Below are 17,471 nucleotides of genomic sequence, written 5' to 3' on the forward strand. Positions count from 1 at the left end.
AGTTAACTGTGTCTTTATTTGCTTTTCGTCCATGTTGACCATCAGAAGGAGGTAGACACACTTTGGTTTATTCCTTTATGCCCCCCCGGCCCCCACCCCCCGTGTCTGGAATGGTGTCTGGCTCACAGTGGTGCTCCATCTTTAATTATTGAGTAAGTGAGCACATGAACTTCAGTTTTCTTTACTAAAAACTGCAGACTTGACTCCTGGCCTGGGCTGCCGGCCTGCCTGGGAGTCCCCTTGCCCCCTGGCCCCCAGGCTCCCCACTGTCCCCGCATTACACCCTATCGTCTTCACTGACCATCTGTGCTCCCACTTCTGCCCCCGCCTCCAAGACAAAGCACCGGGGCTGTGCCCGTGCCTCTTGCACCTCAGAGCCCCACCCTGACGGACGCTGTGCTGGGGGCAGGTGGCCGTAGGCTGGGAGAGACCAGCACAGCCGCTCCTGCCCAGAGGATCAGCGCTGGATTGGAAAGCGCTTTGATAGCCCCGAGGGCAGCACCCCCAAGAGTGCTGGTCACCGGTTCCCATGGCAGTTGATGTTCTTTGTGTGGTTGGCAGAGAAGGCCCCAGCAGCCCAGCTGGCGTACATATCAGTCACCAGGCCGCCCCTGCTGTGCTGCCCTGCCCTGCCCAGGCCAGCGCTCGCTCAGCAGGAGCCTGAGGAACCGGGGCCAGATGAGGCCAAACGGAAAACTACCCACTGGCCGGGCTCCTGGAATCACGAGGGGGCTCATCACCATGCTGGAACCTGTCCCTCTGCTCCCCCCGCCCCTTCCTGAGCTCCTGTGGGCCCTGGCAGCTCTGGGGCGGTGATGGGGCAACGGCTCCATGTGTCATCCCGGCTCCCTTCCTTTGTTTACTTGCCCACTGGGCAAAGTATGACACTCCGCTTTGCCCGGGCATTGTGGGGCACAAAAGACCACACGAAGGTGGTCCTGGGGAGTCTTTGCCCCCTAGTGGGACAGGCAGGCTTGTGCAGGAGGAGGAACACACCTGCCCCACCAGCTCAGGCCGCGCCTGGTCCAAGGCGAAGCCCTGCAGTTGTCTGACTGATTATTTCTGGGCCCGGTGCTGCGTGCCGACAGCCTGCTCCGCAGAACCCACTTCAAACCACGAAAACACCAAGGCTGGCTGGCAGCAGGCAAACAGGATGCGAACCTATGTATTTACAAACCAAATCTGTTAGCAGGGAGGACCGCACTGGGGAGCAGGGGACACTTTTAGGATGGACTGGCTTCACCGTCACCTCTTAAAATCTGAACATAGTAGCACTGGACCATGGCGGCCAAGGAAAAACCTGGCCACTGGCTTTCCTTGCTGTTTGGAGATGATGCCCCTCAGTGGTGAGATGGTAGTCCGTTGGGCTGTGGAAGCCCTTCTGCCATTCGCCACTGCGTGCTGGGGGAGGGCGGCTTGGCTGGCAGCCGGAGGGAGTGACAGGGGCTGGGGAAGATGGCCGGAGGGGCAGGTTTGAGGGGAAAAATCAGGAGGCACGTGTCACCTCCTTTGTCACCTCCCTGTCCCAGACATTGTGCTTGGGCACATGTGACAGTAGCCCGGTGCCCACCACACTGGTGTTGAGGGCCGCTCCAGGCTGGTTTTAATCACCGCCTGGACCTCCAGCATGCAGTCTGGCTTCCCACCCCGCAGCCAGGCCCAGGCTGCAGTGGGGGTGGGGGGCAAGCTTGCCGCCCATGGCTTCTTGGCTATAAAAATCCCTGACACATGACCCGTGAATCTTTGGACCACATCCCTACCCCCGCACCTGCCCCAGTGGTGGACAGCTCCTGCCTTGTAGGGTGACCAGCCTTTAAGCTGGGGCCCAGAGTTTGGGCCCACTGTTCCCACTTCAGGGGGTGCTGGCCCCCCGGGTGGACCTTGGTTGGGGCCTGGTACAGATTGTCCAGAGGAGACCCTTGTACAGAACCCAATACTTGGGTCCCCGCCCTTTCAGCATGTAACACTGACAGTGACATTATTTGTGTCCCTCTCTGCAAAAACGGGTTCCAAGGCAGGGGCTGCTTGTTGCCCCAGCCCTGCTCCTGGCACAGGGTCCCCAACATTCAGTACCTAACAAGTGTTGAGGGGCATTTTACAGCCCTTGGAACATGGACTCTGGGCCAACCCTGGATTCCAGTCCCGCCCTGACACTCCCCAGCTACACAGGCTGGGGGAGAAACCTCGCCAGCCTCAGTGTCCTCCTGTGTGAAAACAGGGTAACAGTAGTGCCTCCTTTGTCCAGTGTCATGGCCAAGTGGGTCTCTGTATATGCAAAGAGCTCAGAGCTGCACAGAACCCGGCAAGTGCTATATGTTTGCTGCTATCAGTGAGCAAATAAATGCATAAAGCTCACTGCACACGCACTGTCCCGGCTTGGCTGAAATTTCCCGAGTGGGTCTTTCAGACACTGTTCATTCCCCCTGGACGTCCGCCTGGTGTTTACAGAGCCAGGCACCGTGCGAGGTGTGGGGGTAGCAAGCTGACTATGAGAAACCTGGCTCTTGGATGGCTCAGAGGGTGGGGGAAATGGGTGATGGGCAGGTGGGCAGGGCTTCAGGATTCTGTACAGGAATGATGATGGGGGCAGCGCAGGAGAGGTGGGCACTGTCCTGCTGGTTGGGGGGGCGGTGCAGCAGCAGAAGGACCAGCAGGGTGGAGGTGACAGGGAGCTGAGCCCTGGACAGAAAGCACAGGCTGGACTCGGACGCTTTCTTTTCTTTTAATTGTCACAACAGAAAAGGACCAAAACAGCAAGAGCACTACCAGTCAAAGACCCACGACCCCACAGACACATTTCCACGTCCACTAAAGTTAGATATTTGTCATCAAAAGAGCGCAGCGAAACCGTCCGTTAAGAAATAGCCTTTCCACTTCAGTAAAAGTCGGTGAGCTCATCCGAGCCAGGGGGTTTGAGTAGCAAAGCTAGAATTGTTAAAATACTTTTTTATTCAGTAAATGACTTACAAGTTGATTATGAAAATGTTAGTAAAACACAGAAACATTTCCGATTCGCTCAGAAGAACTGGTATCTGGCTAGTTACAAGAATAAGTTTTCTGTAAAACTTCAGACGGTAGAAAGAGGGTTGGTGAGCATTTAACCGGGGAAGTAAGGCAGGGGGAGGGGCCATGGTCCGGGGCCAGAGAGGTGTGGGTTTCTCCAAGGCTGTCCAGCGGCCCCCACGCCCACCCCTCCTAGGCTTCCCCCAAACCGTGTTTCGCAGAGGCATTGACGGGAGGCCAGGTCCCTCAAGGTCCCAGAAATGCAGTTACTGGGACAAGTTCAGCCCCACCCACCCGCCATCCAGGCTGAGACTCCCCGTGAACACCGAAGGCTGCGGAGGTACAAGCTGAAGGGAAACGGTGAGTCACGGGCATTTCGACAACATATGGGTTCCAGACCTCTGCCGACCTGTCTGAGCTCGAGGCGGCGGCAGCCTCGGTGGCTGCTTTGCTCTGCAGAGCTCTGATTTACTCAGTGACTCACAGCTGGGGAAAGCGGACCTTCGGGAAATACCTTGGCTTTAAAATCAGAGATAGTGTGGCCTGGGGCTGGGTTTCCCGCCCTTGGGACCTGGGAATTCTCTGTGGTGGGGGCTGTTTGTGGACTGCTGGCTTCAATCCACTAGATGCCGGTAGAACCACCCCCCTCCCCTGCAAATTGGGAAAAACACAACTGTCTCCAGCTGTTGCCAGAGGTCCTCTGGGGGACAAAGTTGTCCCCCTTGAGAAGCAGTGGCCCAGTGGTTCAGACATTTTGCAGACATATGCCCTGGATGCTCTCCTGCTGGCTGGCCTGACCTGACAACCCTCCCAGACCTCTCAGAGGAGACTCAGTTTCCTCCAGTGTGAAAGGCCGGAAGCCCCCGCCTGCCAGTGCCCTGAGCCCTGGCCAGAACCATCCGCCTGGCCCGTTGGGACAATGCTTTGTGCGGTGCATGCAGTGACTCTCCATAACAATGCGGGGGTGGGGGGGAGATGGCTAATCAGACGGATGCTGGGCCACTGGCTGCTGCTCTGACACATGGGGGCTCGGTGAGGAACCAGGGTCTGGTTCCCCCAGAGAGGGCGCGGTTGGGGCAGGTGCACAGCACACCCCAGAATGCTGGCCACCTGTCCAGCTGTCCGAGGGCTTCCTCTGCTTTATTATGTGTCTTGATCAGACTTTGGTTCCAAAACGTATGCAGTGAATTTCACGTGCCTTTGACCACTCCATTACACTCCTGCTGGCTAGCGTCTCTCACTCTGGGCCATCCTTGCTCTCTTCATCACTAGGGTTTGCACTGTTTGTCCCCTGCCTCCCCACCCCAGCCTGGACCCTGCCCCCCAAAGAGAAAGGACATGCTGAAGGTCGAATCTCAGAACCGCCTCGTTGGGACCATCTGGCTTCCACTTAATTCTGGTTACCTGGGGTTCTCAGAGCGGCTTCTTTTTCTGCTGGGAGAGAATAGACTCTGTCCCTCTGGGCTCTCAGGGCTCAGTCCACGCACCCCCTCCTCCATCCCTCTCACTGAATGACCCAAGCCAGGGGCCTGTGGGGCGGGCAGGGCCAGAGAGGGGGGCGGGGTGAATGCACGGGTCTGAGCACAGCTCGGTGCTCTTGTCCCATCACGGCAGCCCAGCGCACTTGTTCTGGGGACAAAGGGACTTTGCCCGGACAGGGCAAAGGGGCCAGGTGACAGGTAGTAGAGAATACGATGCCTGTCTCAGAGCTGGGGCTGGTAACCCAGGGCCACCCCTTCCTCCCCATTGAATCCCCCCTCATGCCGGAAGGTAGTACCTTGGGCCAGGCGTCCGGGGCCTCCTCGGCTCTCCACTAATTTACTGTGTGGCCCCAGCTGCCCTCCCCGGACTGAAGGGCCCTGATGAGAAGCTCTCTAAGGCAGCTCACAGCTTTGGGACTGATAGACACGTGTGCACCACTGCCCAGCCCTTCCCAGGTTCACAACATTCTGGCCTCAGAGGCCCGTCCTGGGACAGACCGGTCCAGGGGGCTCATCTGCGGGGGGCGAAAGGGGGAGGAGGCAGGGAAGTGTCAGACAACTACCCAGCCTGTGACTGGGTTCGACAGAGGTGGAACCCAGTCACAGCTCCTCAGCTGTGGGTCCTCGGGCACAGAGCCCAGCTGCAGGCCCTCAACAGAGAAGAGCAGCCATGCCAATGAGTGTGCGCTCCTCCGCACCTGCACTGCTGCCCCGGGGGCGGGAGGTGGTCTGAGGAGTAAACGAGGTGCACAGGGAAGGGGCAGGATGCACGACAGCAGGGAGAACGGCCATTAATGGCGTCACCCCGAACCAGGAATCGAGAGGAGGGCTGGCCTGCCTGGCAGGAGTTAGCCTCAGGGTGCAGATGGCAGGCCTCTCCGGTCTCCAGGGAGGCCAATCTCCCCACTTAGATGGCGGGAAGACAGCCTATTGCTCCAGGCCAGTGCCGCCAGCCGGCCATCCCTGGATCCTGGAGGAGGCCCTAGAGGGGAAATAATCATCTCTCTGGGGGACAGAGAGGGTCAAGGGCGCCTCATTTGCCTCTTGACCTTGATCTCATGGAAAAGAGGAGGGGCAGCCACAACAGGCAAAAGCTGGCAGAGCGATCCCCTTGCCCAGGCCCCAGCAGGAGGTGGCATCCCCGTAGAACACAGGCTGGAGGGTCTTCCAGCCTCCCCGCCAAGCTCCAGGGACAGCACAGGACTGGACCTGGTAAAGCAGGTGTTGCTGTGTTCAGCAACATGTGCCCCTCGTGCAAACAAACGCCAGTGTGGGACACCTACAGATTGCAAAAGGGAAATGGAGTCAAAGTGTGCACAGAGAATGTTCTGGAAAATGCAGGACCCCTTCTCACAGGAGCAGCCACTGAAGGGTCCAGCTGCTCCTTCTCAGGGCTGGCTTCTCAAGTTAAGGTGGGTGCTGGGACCACCCCGCCCAGGAGAAGCCAGCACGGGAGACCCAGGCTGGTCTGAGAAAGGAGCACCCATCCCCTCCCCCACCTGTCCCCCCAGCTCAGGGCAGCCCTGGGGTTCAGCAGGAGGCCTGGGCCCTGGCCGGAGCCAACCTGCAACTCTGACTGTCCCACCACCCTCCTCAGCAATTCCAGCTGCAGGGCACGTGCCTCACTCCTCAGGGGCCCCTGTGGGGCTCCTCTCGGCACGTGTCCTCGGAAAGCTGGTCTCTGGGAGCTCCTCTGGCGTCCACAGAAAACTGTACTCAGCCTTCAAGGAGGGGAAGGCTACAGAGACCACCACCCCGCAGCTCGGGTGGAGAGTGTTGGCCAGGGGAGGAGCGTGCTCTGTTCCAAGCAAGGCCAGAGACTTCGACCGGTGGAAGCCAGAGCTGGCCCAGGCCACCCACGCTGCGAGCCCGTGGAAGAGGACCTCTGGAGACGCAGGGGCTGGTGTAAAGGTGGCCAAGAAACACCAAAGGCAGCCCGGTGCTGCAGAAAGAGCTCGGCTTTAGAGCCGGACGGTCCAGGGCCACACCGCAGCTCACCACTTCCACGCTGTGCAGCCTCCAGCCAGTCACTCTGCTAAGATCACTGCGCTGAGCTTCTGGCTCCTCGTCTCTGGGCCGGAGTGATGACGCTGTTAGGTACCCATGAGCATTACATACGTGCACGCCAGTCTGACACGGAGCCTGGACACGCCTCTCAAACAACGGTGTTGCATCTCTTTCTGCCTTTTACCTGAGGTTCAAGACAGAACCCCAACTCAGACAGGAGGAACAGCGCAGAACACTCTGGCTAGAACTTTACCGCACACAGCTATCCCCACTGTTCTCTGAGAAACGGTGGGAAAAATCAACAAGGAAACCCCAGGAGGTCGGATGCGATGGCCCTGGGCAAGTCGCTGTCACCGGTGCGATGCCAAGTTTGGACAAGAGGGTCCCTAAAGCCGCTGAGTCTCCATGGCCTTGACACTGAAAAAAAATGAATGTCAGGGGGAGAAAGCCTTTATGAAGGAGACTGCCAGGCCCCAGGGCGGCCTGGGAGGCTGGAGTCCTCCACCCTTTATCTCCTCCCCACACAGCTCCCTCTCCACAGGCCATTTGGAGAACAGGGAGCTGCCACCTGCCTCGTCAGGGTGAAGGTGTCAGGAGATGAAACAGGGCAGGAGGGCTGGAGTGACCTCCCTGCACTGAGCTGCCTCCCCAGCCTGGCTCTGACCTCCCTGCGTGGGCTCCCTGCCTAGGGAAAACTTTGCTCATGGCAGACACAGGGGCTTGATGGAGTGGAGTGTGCTGGGATGACGGGCGCTCAATGGCTCACCAGCCAGCCCAGTGTCCAGGCCGGTCCTGCAGAGAGCAGGGCCCCGGTGGTGATTCCAGAAGGCACTGCATCCAGGCAGAAGGTCCCACGTCTCTTCCCTTCTGCAATGTCGCACCTGCCCCTCCCACTCCTGACCTCCCTTCGAGCCGCAGCATTTGCGGTGGCTGCATGGCTGCAATGACAGATGTGACCAATAAACGCTGGCAGCCATCTGCCAGTGCTGTCCGGGGCAGGGCTGGTAACCCTGTTATCGCAGCAGCTCAGTGCCAACCTCCCAGGGGCGAGTGGCTGCCTCTGGACAGTGACGACGTCCCTTTGCCCGTTGTCAAGTACACTCATCTCCCCTGAGACCACAGTGAGCAACGCAGCCTCTCCGTGACTGTGCCCGAGCGCACACAAGGGGTTCCTAACCAGCCTTTCTAGTTTCTCGACTACGGGGGCGGGGGCTCGTGACATTTATTTTGTCTTGTATAGCACAGGGAGAAAGCAGGGAGACAGCCACCTGGCCTGTAGGGGAGGAAGACCCCCACTCCCTCCAGAAAGGGGTCCTGTGCAGTGATCTTCCCTAAGGTCAAAGGAAAAATGAGCCCTTTTCCTGCTGCTCCCCCAGCATGTCCCATCATGCTCCTGACCTCATGGTGGGGCGGGCTCCCTGTTTGCCAGGCCCCCAGCCGCTGGCTTCTAAGAATGTCAGGAACAGACTTGGGTAGGTACATTCATGCCTGCAACACACCAGGAGGCAGCCAAAGCAAGTTCACAATGTGGGTGTCTGACTGCTCCATCCACCCTGCAGGCAGTTCAAGACCCTCTGGACACTGCCCCGAGGGCAACCGGGGTAGGAGGACCTGCTCAGAGAGGGCCCTGAGTGGAGCCCGCAAGCACCCCTCCTGATCCAGCCCCTCCACAACCAGCCGTGCCTGGCGACCACAGGCGGCCACACCCCTCTCCCGCCCGTCCACCCAGCGACTGGTGGACAGGGCCTTATTCATCTCGAGGAGCCTGATTTCTCAGGGAACGAAGGGCATCTTCAAGTGCGTCCACTGACCGGCAGTTCTCGTTTTTAAAGGTGGCTTCTCCGCTTGTTAAAAGGAAGAGAAAGTCCATCCAGCTGAGAAAAACGCCACCCCAAAGTCCCAGCATGTCACCACTCATCTCCCCACCCCTGGGCTTCCTGGCGCTTTTGGGGTCTCAGAAGGGGCCAGGTTTCTGGTGAGGAAGGTGCCGCTTGCAAGTCAGACGAGGAATGTTCCTTCAATAGCCCTTCAGTGACCACCACCGACATTCCCGGGGGCCAAGGCTGGGCTGGGTACACTCAGATTCTGAGGGGGGCTCCTGCCTGCACCCCACGATCTGGGCATGGTAAGTCTGCCTGGCAACAAGACACTCGAGAGATTATTCACTGCCGGCAGCGCTTGCACAACGACATCTGTATTTTGAACCTCACTGGCCGTTCCTTCAGGTCTCTTGCTCTTGGGAAGCAGTTTTAAGAATCCCCTACTCTGCTCCTCAAAGGCCTTGGGGGTGGGAGCTCCCCCCGCCCCAGCTACGGGGCTGGGAGCCCGTGTGGCCGTGTTTTCGGGATCAGCTGGACCACAGCACGGAATGTTAACACTGGGGCTGCTCGCGGAAATCCCAGATGCACGCCCACTGCGCCCGGAGAGGCCGTGCCGGCGCCAGGAACTCCTGGTCCTGGAACGGGGGCGCAGCCAGAAGCCCACAGCCACGGAACCCGGGACCAGCACGCGGGACTGAGCCTCGCCCGCGTGCCCGGCACGGCAGGCCGCCCCTCAGAAGGTGAAAGCGTACACCACCCCCACCACCACGATGTTCCCCAGCGTCGCTATGATGGCGATCCAGAGCAAGACGGCGTCGTTGGAGGACCGCGGAGGCTCCTCCGGCTGGCCCTGGCTGCTGGAGGCCGCGTGGATGTTGGTGGAGGAGTTGAAGAGGGAGTATTCCGCGCCGAAGTCCTCGTTGGGCGAGTCCATGAAGGCTCCTCCCATCATGGGCAGCTGTGAACGAGGAGAGGGAGAGTTAAGCGCCCCCTGCAGGCACGGGGGCGGTCGAGCCACTCCGTGCAAAGACACAATACATATAATCGCCTTTATAACTGACGGTGTATACTTTAATCTCTGAAAGTTAGTATCCATAGACCCTTTGGAGGCAGACGCTTCCGCTTTGCACAGGGAAGCGTCGAGGCCCCAGGCAGCTGGGCATCTCCGCGGCCAGCTGGTCTGCAGCAGGCCTGGCCCCTCCAGGACTGCGTGGCTGTAAAACACCTTCGCTGTCTTCCACCTTAAGTACTATATGCTCTGCTTAGAACATTAAAAAAATATAAAAGAAGATAAAGAAAAAAATGAGAGTCACAATCCCACTACTTTGCGATAATCGCTGCTATCTCTTATCTGCGTGAGAGAGAGGAAGTCGCATTTAAAGATGTGGGTTTATATTCCTGTATAAAAAGTGCATCAAAATCCCATTCTCATAGCTGTATAATATTCTTTCATAGACACAAGTTACAATCTGTTCTCCTAGACCTGGAGATTTAGGAATCTCGGTTTTTCCTATTGTCAGTAATGCATGGATAAACATCTTGCACCTACGTGTGGGTGTGTGCACACACTTGCACAAGCATGGTTATTTATCGGGCAGACTCCTGGACGCAGCACCCCCGGCCCACAGCGTGAACACCGCAGCTCCACAGGAGAGAGTCGGGCCCCCAAACCCCCCCCCCCAGCTACGAGAATAGAAGACGGACTGAAAGGCCAGCCAGGGCGCCATCAGTGGACGTGGGGAATCGGAGATCAGGAAGCGACTCGTGGCCAGACTGAGAGAACAAGGGCTGAAGTCACCGTGGAAACAGGCTGTGAGAGAAGCATCCAGAGGCCCCTCAGAAAGGCCCTTCTGCTGGCCGCATCTACTTTTAGGCCACTTTTGGGGATCTCATCCAGGTGACAACTAGGCATATCACACCACAGGGCAGGTGCAGTCACTGGGCCCTGAGAATGGAGCAGATTTGGGGGCACGACCCCTAACCTCAAACCCTGGAAAGGCCACCACGCAGAGGAGAGAGGCACAGGACAAGACAGCAGGTTCCCTCTTGCTGAGTTAGACGCAATCAGCAAGGCACAGGGTGGGGAGGGGGCAGGCAGGGCGGCCTCGTTGCCCCATCGGATGCCGTCATGATCAGAAGAACTCTTATTGAAGAGTGGACACCAGCATATAGTGGACCCATGGCCAAAGGTCAAGGTCAGGGCCATCTCTAAAGGCTGTGCTCCCTGACCACGATTTCCAGGAAGTTGGGGACCTTCCCCTTCCCCCAGGACCCCCAGAGCCTAGAACGACACAGACACTCGAAAACTGTTTGGTGCATTAAATGAGTTCTAGGACCATCAGCCAAGAATCCCCCAGAGCCAGCGTGTCCTCGCCATGTGACCGAGGGCCACTTCCTGACCCTCTGAGGCTCAGGGTTCTCATCTGAAAGTGGGGAAATGAACCTCAACTGCCTCATGGCCGACGGCAGTTTCACTATGTGAACAAGGCTTTCTAGGGGGGAAAGGCAAGTCACAAAATAAACTCAGCTACCATTCCTGACATTAAACACACGCCGACAAAATAGTACTACATGTTACACATGGACCCACACACACGTGAGTGAAAGTACAACCACGGATTGTGAATATATAAGCCAGTCCCATGACAGCAGCTGCCCCTGAGAAAGGGGGACATGGAGGTCATACTTGTTTATTATATGAAAAGATGAACAAACACAATGAAATATTTTTTTAAAAAGAACTATTCTGGTCAGTGGACATATGAATGTCTGCTATGTTTTGGCATTTTTAAACTTTAGAACTTAAAGAGCAAGGCTTTGAACACTGGGTTGTGTCACACTAGATGGTTAGGGTCACCCCAGTGGGACCAGCTGCTCCCTGAGCCGGGATGGGGCCCCAGCGTGCAGGGTCCCGCCCCTCAGGGTTGGGGTCACTGTGTGGAGGGACTCCAGGAGGCATGACGGTCATGGACACTGGGGTGCCTGGGGCCACGCTGTCCCCGCCCTGCCCCCCACAGCAGAGCAGCCCTGAGGAAGGAGGCAGCCTCCCGGTCCCCATCTGTCCCTGCTGAGGAGACGGAGGTTACGTAAATCTCCCTGAAGCTGGGTCTGTCCTGAGAAAGGGACAGAGAAGCCTTTCACAGGGAAATCTTCAGAGCACAGTCACCACATGTGGCTCAGGCACTTCCCTGAATAATGGCCGCCCTTCAGTGGCGGGGAGGCCAGAGAGAATGGGAGGCTCTGAGAGGCGGGCTGGCGGGCCACACCCTGGCCCGTCCCCTGCCCCCTCCCTTCAGTGGCTGTCCCAAGGTCCTCCCCAGCACTGCAGCAGCCTGGCCACAACTATGACAGAATCTGTGCTCCTGGGCTGTGGATTGTAGTTACGTTTGTGTGTGAGTGAAAACATCTGAACTGTTCCCCGTCTCCTTGGGGCCGGGAGACCCACAGGAGCCCTGTCTCCCTCTCTGAGCCCCACTCACTGGGGAGTGATGGCCAAGGTCAAGCCCAGTGCTCAGAAGCCCTTGCCAGATATAAGCAGGCGGTGTCAGGTACAGACGGCTCAAAGGTGGGAGTCGGGGGGGCGACAGCTGTTGGATACAAGCCACAGAGAAAAACCAGGACACCCAGTTAGATCTGAATTTCAGATATACAACAAAATAAATTTTTTACTGTAAGTATATTCCAAATACTGCATTGGACATAACTATAGTAAAAATTTATACTTTTCCAAAAAAGTGATCTGACCTTCAAGTGTAACTGGGTGTCCCGTATTTTTATTGGCTGAATCTGGCAACTCCGTGTGTGGCCGGTCTGAGAAACAACCGCAGTTTATTCAAGGGCCACGTTCCCGCTCTTGTCTGGCGGGAGTGTGCCACCCGTGGCCCAGGCTCCCCAAGTGGCCTCGTTCATCGGAAAATTCCCCGGCCGCCTCCAGCCAGCCCACAAGCATCACGAGAGAATTCCTTTTATCACTAAATTTTTGCAGGATCTCCACAATCCAAATATGAAGGCTGGGTGGATTCGGAGTGCCATGCGTCCATTCCCGATTCATTCAGCAAACTCCAGGGCTCACTCTGCTCTGGCAGGTGCTGGACAGATCCTGGGGATGCCAAGGGTCACCTGTGACCTCTGACCTCCAGGGCTCCACAGTGCAAAGGAACACGGACTCAAACACAGTCGTAGGATGGCGTGACATGCACTTCCACGGAGATGAGAAAAATGGGGATCTCACGCAGGGTGGGTTGGGGTTGATTCCTCGGGCCAGTGAGGCTGGGCTTTGTGCTGCTTCCTTTCTGCTGAATGACACGGGCAAGTGACTGACCCACTCTGGGCCTCAGTTTCCCTATTGGTAAAAGAGTGTAATGGTGGAGATCGCCCTTCAGGGGCTGTGGGGGTGAAACGCGCCCCCGAGGCTGAGGTGCGATGCCGGCTGCAGTATTCAGTGACTGAACCGTGACTGCAGGGGCCACTCTGACTGCCATCTCGGGGTGGGCCCCAGGCACCCAGGGCCGAGGGCCGGCCAGCGAGCCTGCTGCTCCTCATGGCCTTGCCCTAGAGGAGCGCTTTGGTCTTTTCCATCTTCCCCTTTTGGATCTCGTTGATTTTAAGTGAATTCCGTTGGGAGCACGAGCACAGAAATAGGAAACCCACAGAAGGTGAACGGAAGTGACAGCGGTTTCCTGCCAGTGTGTCCTGAAGGCAAGGGCCGCAGACCCTCGGCGGGAGCAGCGGGGAGGCAGAGGCGCCCCGAGCGGTCATCTTGGGCCTGCGCAATCCCACTAAGTGGTGTGGACCCTAGGAGGCCTGGAGGGGACCCAGAAGGGGCAGGGCCCCTCCAGAGGATGCGCAGTCCTGGCTGCCAGCGCTGCTGAGCCTGCCGGACGGACCCCTGCTGGGTCTGCTTCCTGTCCACACAGTGGCGGTTTCAGCCCAGACCCAGGGGTCCTTTGGGAAACGTTAAAATACAATGAAAGGCTCTTGCCGCCTGCCAGGACAGAGCAAGCCCATGACAAGAACAACGAGGAGCTCTGGGCACTACAGTCGAGGCTCCGAGACTCTGCCCTGTGGGCAGTGGGTAGCAGCTGGGTTGGAGGGAGGAGAAACCCTGAGCCAGCCAGGCCGGCCAGTGTGCTGGGCTCTCCTCCTTATCTCCCAGTTCCCACTGCAAACATCTTCAGAGAAAGACAGAGGACGGAGAAGAGGCTCCTGGGGCTGGAGAAGGTGGGGGCATCCCTGATTATTTCTGTTTTCTCTTGTCACTCTCTGGCCTTGCTCCCAGGCCGGCTCCAGTCACTGAGCTGTGCTTCTATGGCAGAGATGGTGGCAGCAGGGACCAGGGAACCCGAACCGGAGCCCTAATCCTAACACTTCACTCTGGCCAGAGGATCAGGAGTCTTGTGGCTGGAAGAATGCGGGGGAGGGGCTCCCTTGCCTGTTCTTCCTCTTTCCCTCCCGCTTGGCCCAGCTGGCACGTGGCACCGTGGAGCTGTGCTCCAGACAGCGCAGAATACTAAAGTGGACAGGACCACCGAATCTCTAGCCTGAGGGTTAGGACAGAAGGCCCCTGGGAGCCAGAGAGTCCTGGGGGGGAAGTTGACAAAGGGGACCCCCTTCTCCGTGCAGGACCCTGCACAGGTCCGGGCTCGCTCCAAGCTGGGTGTGCATGGGAGTGACCCAAAGACTCTCGGGGAAGGCGCTGAGCGTGGAACCAAGACATGAACCCCGCCCTGGCCCAGACGCACCCCCAGAGGTTCTGGGGTTTCTGGACCCCAGACCCTGCAGGCCTTCTCACTGAGTCATCCAGCAGACCCAGGACTCCTCGGGACAATGTCCTGCAGAGAACTGTTCTCCAAATTAGGCCATTTTGTTGAAAGACCCAAGAAAAAAATCAGTTCTGGCCTGTCCTCAAATGTGACACCACAGCCAGCCCCCATCCCCGTGTTTTCTTTCGAGTGGCAGGTAGGTAATGGCAACATTCGCTGTCAGAGCCTGTCCCTCTTGCTGGCTAATGTTTACACGCTGAAGAGTTTTCAGTTAAATGAGGCGCGTGAAATAAAGACCAAAGCTAGTATTTACTGAGAGCGGCTCTCTGCCAAGTACGGGCTGGGCACTTCACAGGCAGGAGTGCGTTTCATCCTGAACGAGCCCATGAGGTGGTACCATCATCACATGCTGGTTGACAGGCGACGGACCCCACAACCCTCACATTCGCCCACTGTAAGGGGGGCCTCTGTGGCCGACACTGTGCTGGGCAAAGAGAGGAGACTTTTTGTTCCCTCGAAGAGGGGAAGGCAGAGGTCACACCTGCAGCACCCGAAATGTGACAAGGCACAATGACATAGTGACCAGTGTGAAGCGCACACCAAGAACTTCTAGAGCAACACCTATGTTTATTTCAGTGCCACCCTTGGTGACACTGAACCACGATGACATCGGTCTCCTTCTGCAGTGACTCTCAGAGGACTGCTGCCCGGTGCCCAGGGGTGGGGGTGGGCTGCCCTGGCTCCGCCCCTGCCCGGAAGGGACCTGCAGGGGTCGTCCTGCAGCCGCCTGGCTGCTCACGCTGCTGACTTTGCCGCAGGCACTCCTGTCCCCACCACAGAGGGTCCTCGGTCTGTGGTCACGTCCTTCCCCGGGGGCGGCTGAGCAAGGGTGAGCAGGGACTCTCAATGAAGGGCAGCTCTGGACTGGGTGCCGTGACTTCGTGGTGTCGCCTCTCTCTCACCCCAGCCCAGCATGAGGTGGGCAACTAGGGGCTCAGAAAGGGGAAGTCATTTCCCTGAGCTTGCACAGCTCATGAGTAACTGATCTGAAACAAAAACCCAGGTTTGCCAATTCCTAACCCGTATCGTCACTCTCGGTGAATGGATGGCTTTCTCCACTGGGTCCCACACTAATCTGTTCTGACAGCTGACAAAATGACTCCGTTATTACACTACCTTGTATTACTGCATGTGTTATTATATATAGTTATCATTATATGCTATATGTAACTGTCAATATACTTATAAAGTTATTCTATATATTATATAATTATAATTATATATTATAAAATTACATATTTACTACATTATCTATTTTTGCATTAGTTTATATTATGTTACAATAGTTAACTATGTACTAACATTACATTATGTTATATGTTATATGACGTTAGAGTTGTGTAGTCATATTACATTATGTTATGGTACATTATATTATAATTAGCTATGTACTTATATTACCTTGTTACATTATATTACACTACATATGATAGTTAGATATGTGCTAACATTAAACTATAATATGTTACATTACCTTATATTATATTATAGCCGGCTGTGTACTTGTATTACCTTGTTAAGTTAGTTACACTGCATTATATTACATTATGTAACAGTTGGGTGTGTACTAACCTTATGCCATAGTATATGTTGCATTACATTGTATCACAGTCCTGTTCCACTATGTGAGAGTTAGCTGTGCACCTGCACTGCCTTGTTGCACTAGCCACACCACAATATTTTACACTTAGGTGTGCACTAACGTCACACTGTATTACGTTACGTTGTGTTACATGGTATTACAGGGGATCACAATGAGCTGTGCACTTGCGAGCTCATTAAGGACACCAGCTGAATCTAATTTCTCTTTCAATTCCCAGGGCCTAGCACATGAACTCACAGAGCAGATGGGAAGAACGTGTTTTTAAATTAAACTCACTGTGCATTTTGTATTCGATACAATACCTACACACATGGTGGATGAGGTGGTTCTATGTTCTGTGGCCAAACACGCCTAGGCCCACACAGGACCCAGGAAAAGAAGGATATTTTTGGAAAGGCTGAGAACATCACAGAACTAACAGGAACGAGCAGATTCACCTCCTTTGAAACCGTTGCCCCAGCAACTCGGCACCACCCAGCGGGAGACAAGCTGTCCCAGCAGAGTGTGGCGCATTGGATCAGCAATCGTGGAGGAACGCTTGCCATTCGGAGGTGGTCTGGGGCTCCGGGAACGCGCCCTCCACGGCATGTCTACGGTGCGTGGCATGTCCGTGGTCCACAGTGAGCAGTCGGGGGTCAGCGCTTGGTTTTACAGGAGCCTGGTGGAGCACCGAAAGGAGAAGCAGCCAAGTGCAGCTGGGCGTGCCCCACCCTCCCTGGTGACACCTGGCGCTTCTGCACCTGCCGCGGCCCCTGCGGGTGGAGGCATCGCTGTGTCTCTGTGGTTCAGAGACTTTGAGATGCTCCTGCCACTGCCTCTGTGCATCAGCGTATCAGCAGAGCAAACAGAGAGCAGTGGGGAGTTTTTCAGTTCTTCCTCAGGGAATGGCTGGCAAAGGCTGTCAGAAATTAATTAATCCACTAGCCTCTTTGGGGTGATTTAATGGCAGCAGTGGAACCAAGTGGGTGTCCCAAGGGAGCCAGCTTCTTCCAATCACCCTCCTGATCACACGAAGTTCCCTTTCACTGAGTGGAGTGAAGCCTCAGGGCCTTAGGGTGATGGGTGGGAAATCCGTTCGTTCAATTCTTCACTCATTCTTTGGCTAAACAAGCATCTACTACCTACCAGGAGGGCTGGGAAAGCCAGAGGGACAAAGAGAAAAATCTTGGGATCTCTGTTTTGGAGGAAGAAGAAGAGGAAGAGAAAGGAGGAGAGGAAGGGAGGGAGAAGGGAGAGGAGTAGGGACCAGAGCAAACAAAAGAGGTGAAATCAGAGGAGAGCGCCGTGCGTCAGTGAGCTCGCGCATCCTGGAGCGAAGGCAGCGCCTGTGTTGTCACCTCCCCGCGAAGGTCCTTTTGGGTCATCTTAAATCTCCCCTCCTCTCTGTGACAAAATCATTGTAGGTGGTAGTTGTGCTGGGGAACAGATGACAATGACACATGGGCAGACCCTCCCTGGAGGTGCTCAGGGGAACATTCTTAATAAGCCTGGGTCTCTTCCCTCCCACCAAGGAAGCCCACACAGGCACACCTGTGTGAGCAGGAAGAAAGGACAGAGCATCAGGCAAGGCAGGGCATCACGCCTAGAATGTCCAAGGAAGCTCCTGGAAGGCTTCCAGGAGGAGGTGTCCCTTGAAACGTATCCTTATAGAAAGACAGGAAGAAGTCTGTCAAGCAGAGGAAGGGTAGTTCTGTCTAACACCTGCTGGTACCAGGAGTCAGGACCTGCTCAGTGG

The 17,471-nt window shown here is 56.3% G+C and overlaps 1 protein-coding gene across 2 annotated transcripts in view; it reads right to left on the reverse strand.

Annotated features, from left to right (window-relative positions):
• Positions 1 to 5,060: 5,060 nt before the first annotated feature.
• CUNH14orf132 (chromosome unknown C14orf132 homolog) overlaps positions 5,061 to 17,471 on the reverse strand; it is a 29,813-nt gene continuing 17,402 nt past the window's right edge. The window contains exons 2-3 of one of the 2 annotated variants that reach the window (XR_005080302.2): positions 8,303 to 9,269; positions 5,061 to 6,908 (exon numbers count right to left, since the gene is read on the reverse strand). Coding sequence is in view for 1 of the 2 variants with exons in the window: in XM_037130119.2 (XP_036986014.2) it covers positions 9,045 to 9,269 (225 nt within the window). In the remaining variant the exon portion in view is untranslated. Of the gene's footprint in view, positions 9,270 to 17,471 lie in introns of both variants that reach the window. The other variant, XM_037130119.2, reaches the window with a different exon arrangement.

This window comes from Artibeus jamaicensis, unplaced genomic scaffold (genome assembly GCF_021234435.1).
Source record: "Artibeus jamaicensis isolate MK-2021 breed Jamaican fruit bat unplaced genomic scaffold, CSHL_Jam_final contig_444, whole genome shotgun sequence".
In the NCBI taxonomy this organism is placed as follows: Eukaryota; Metazoa; Chordata; class Mammalia; order Chiroptera; family Phyllostomidae; genus Artibeus; species Artibeus jamaicensis.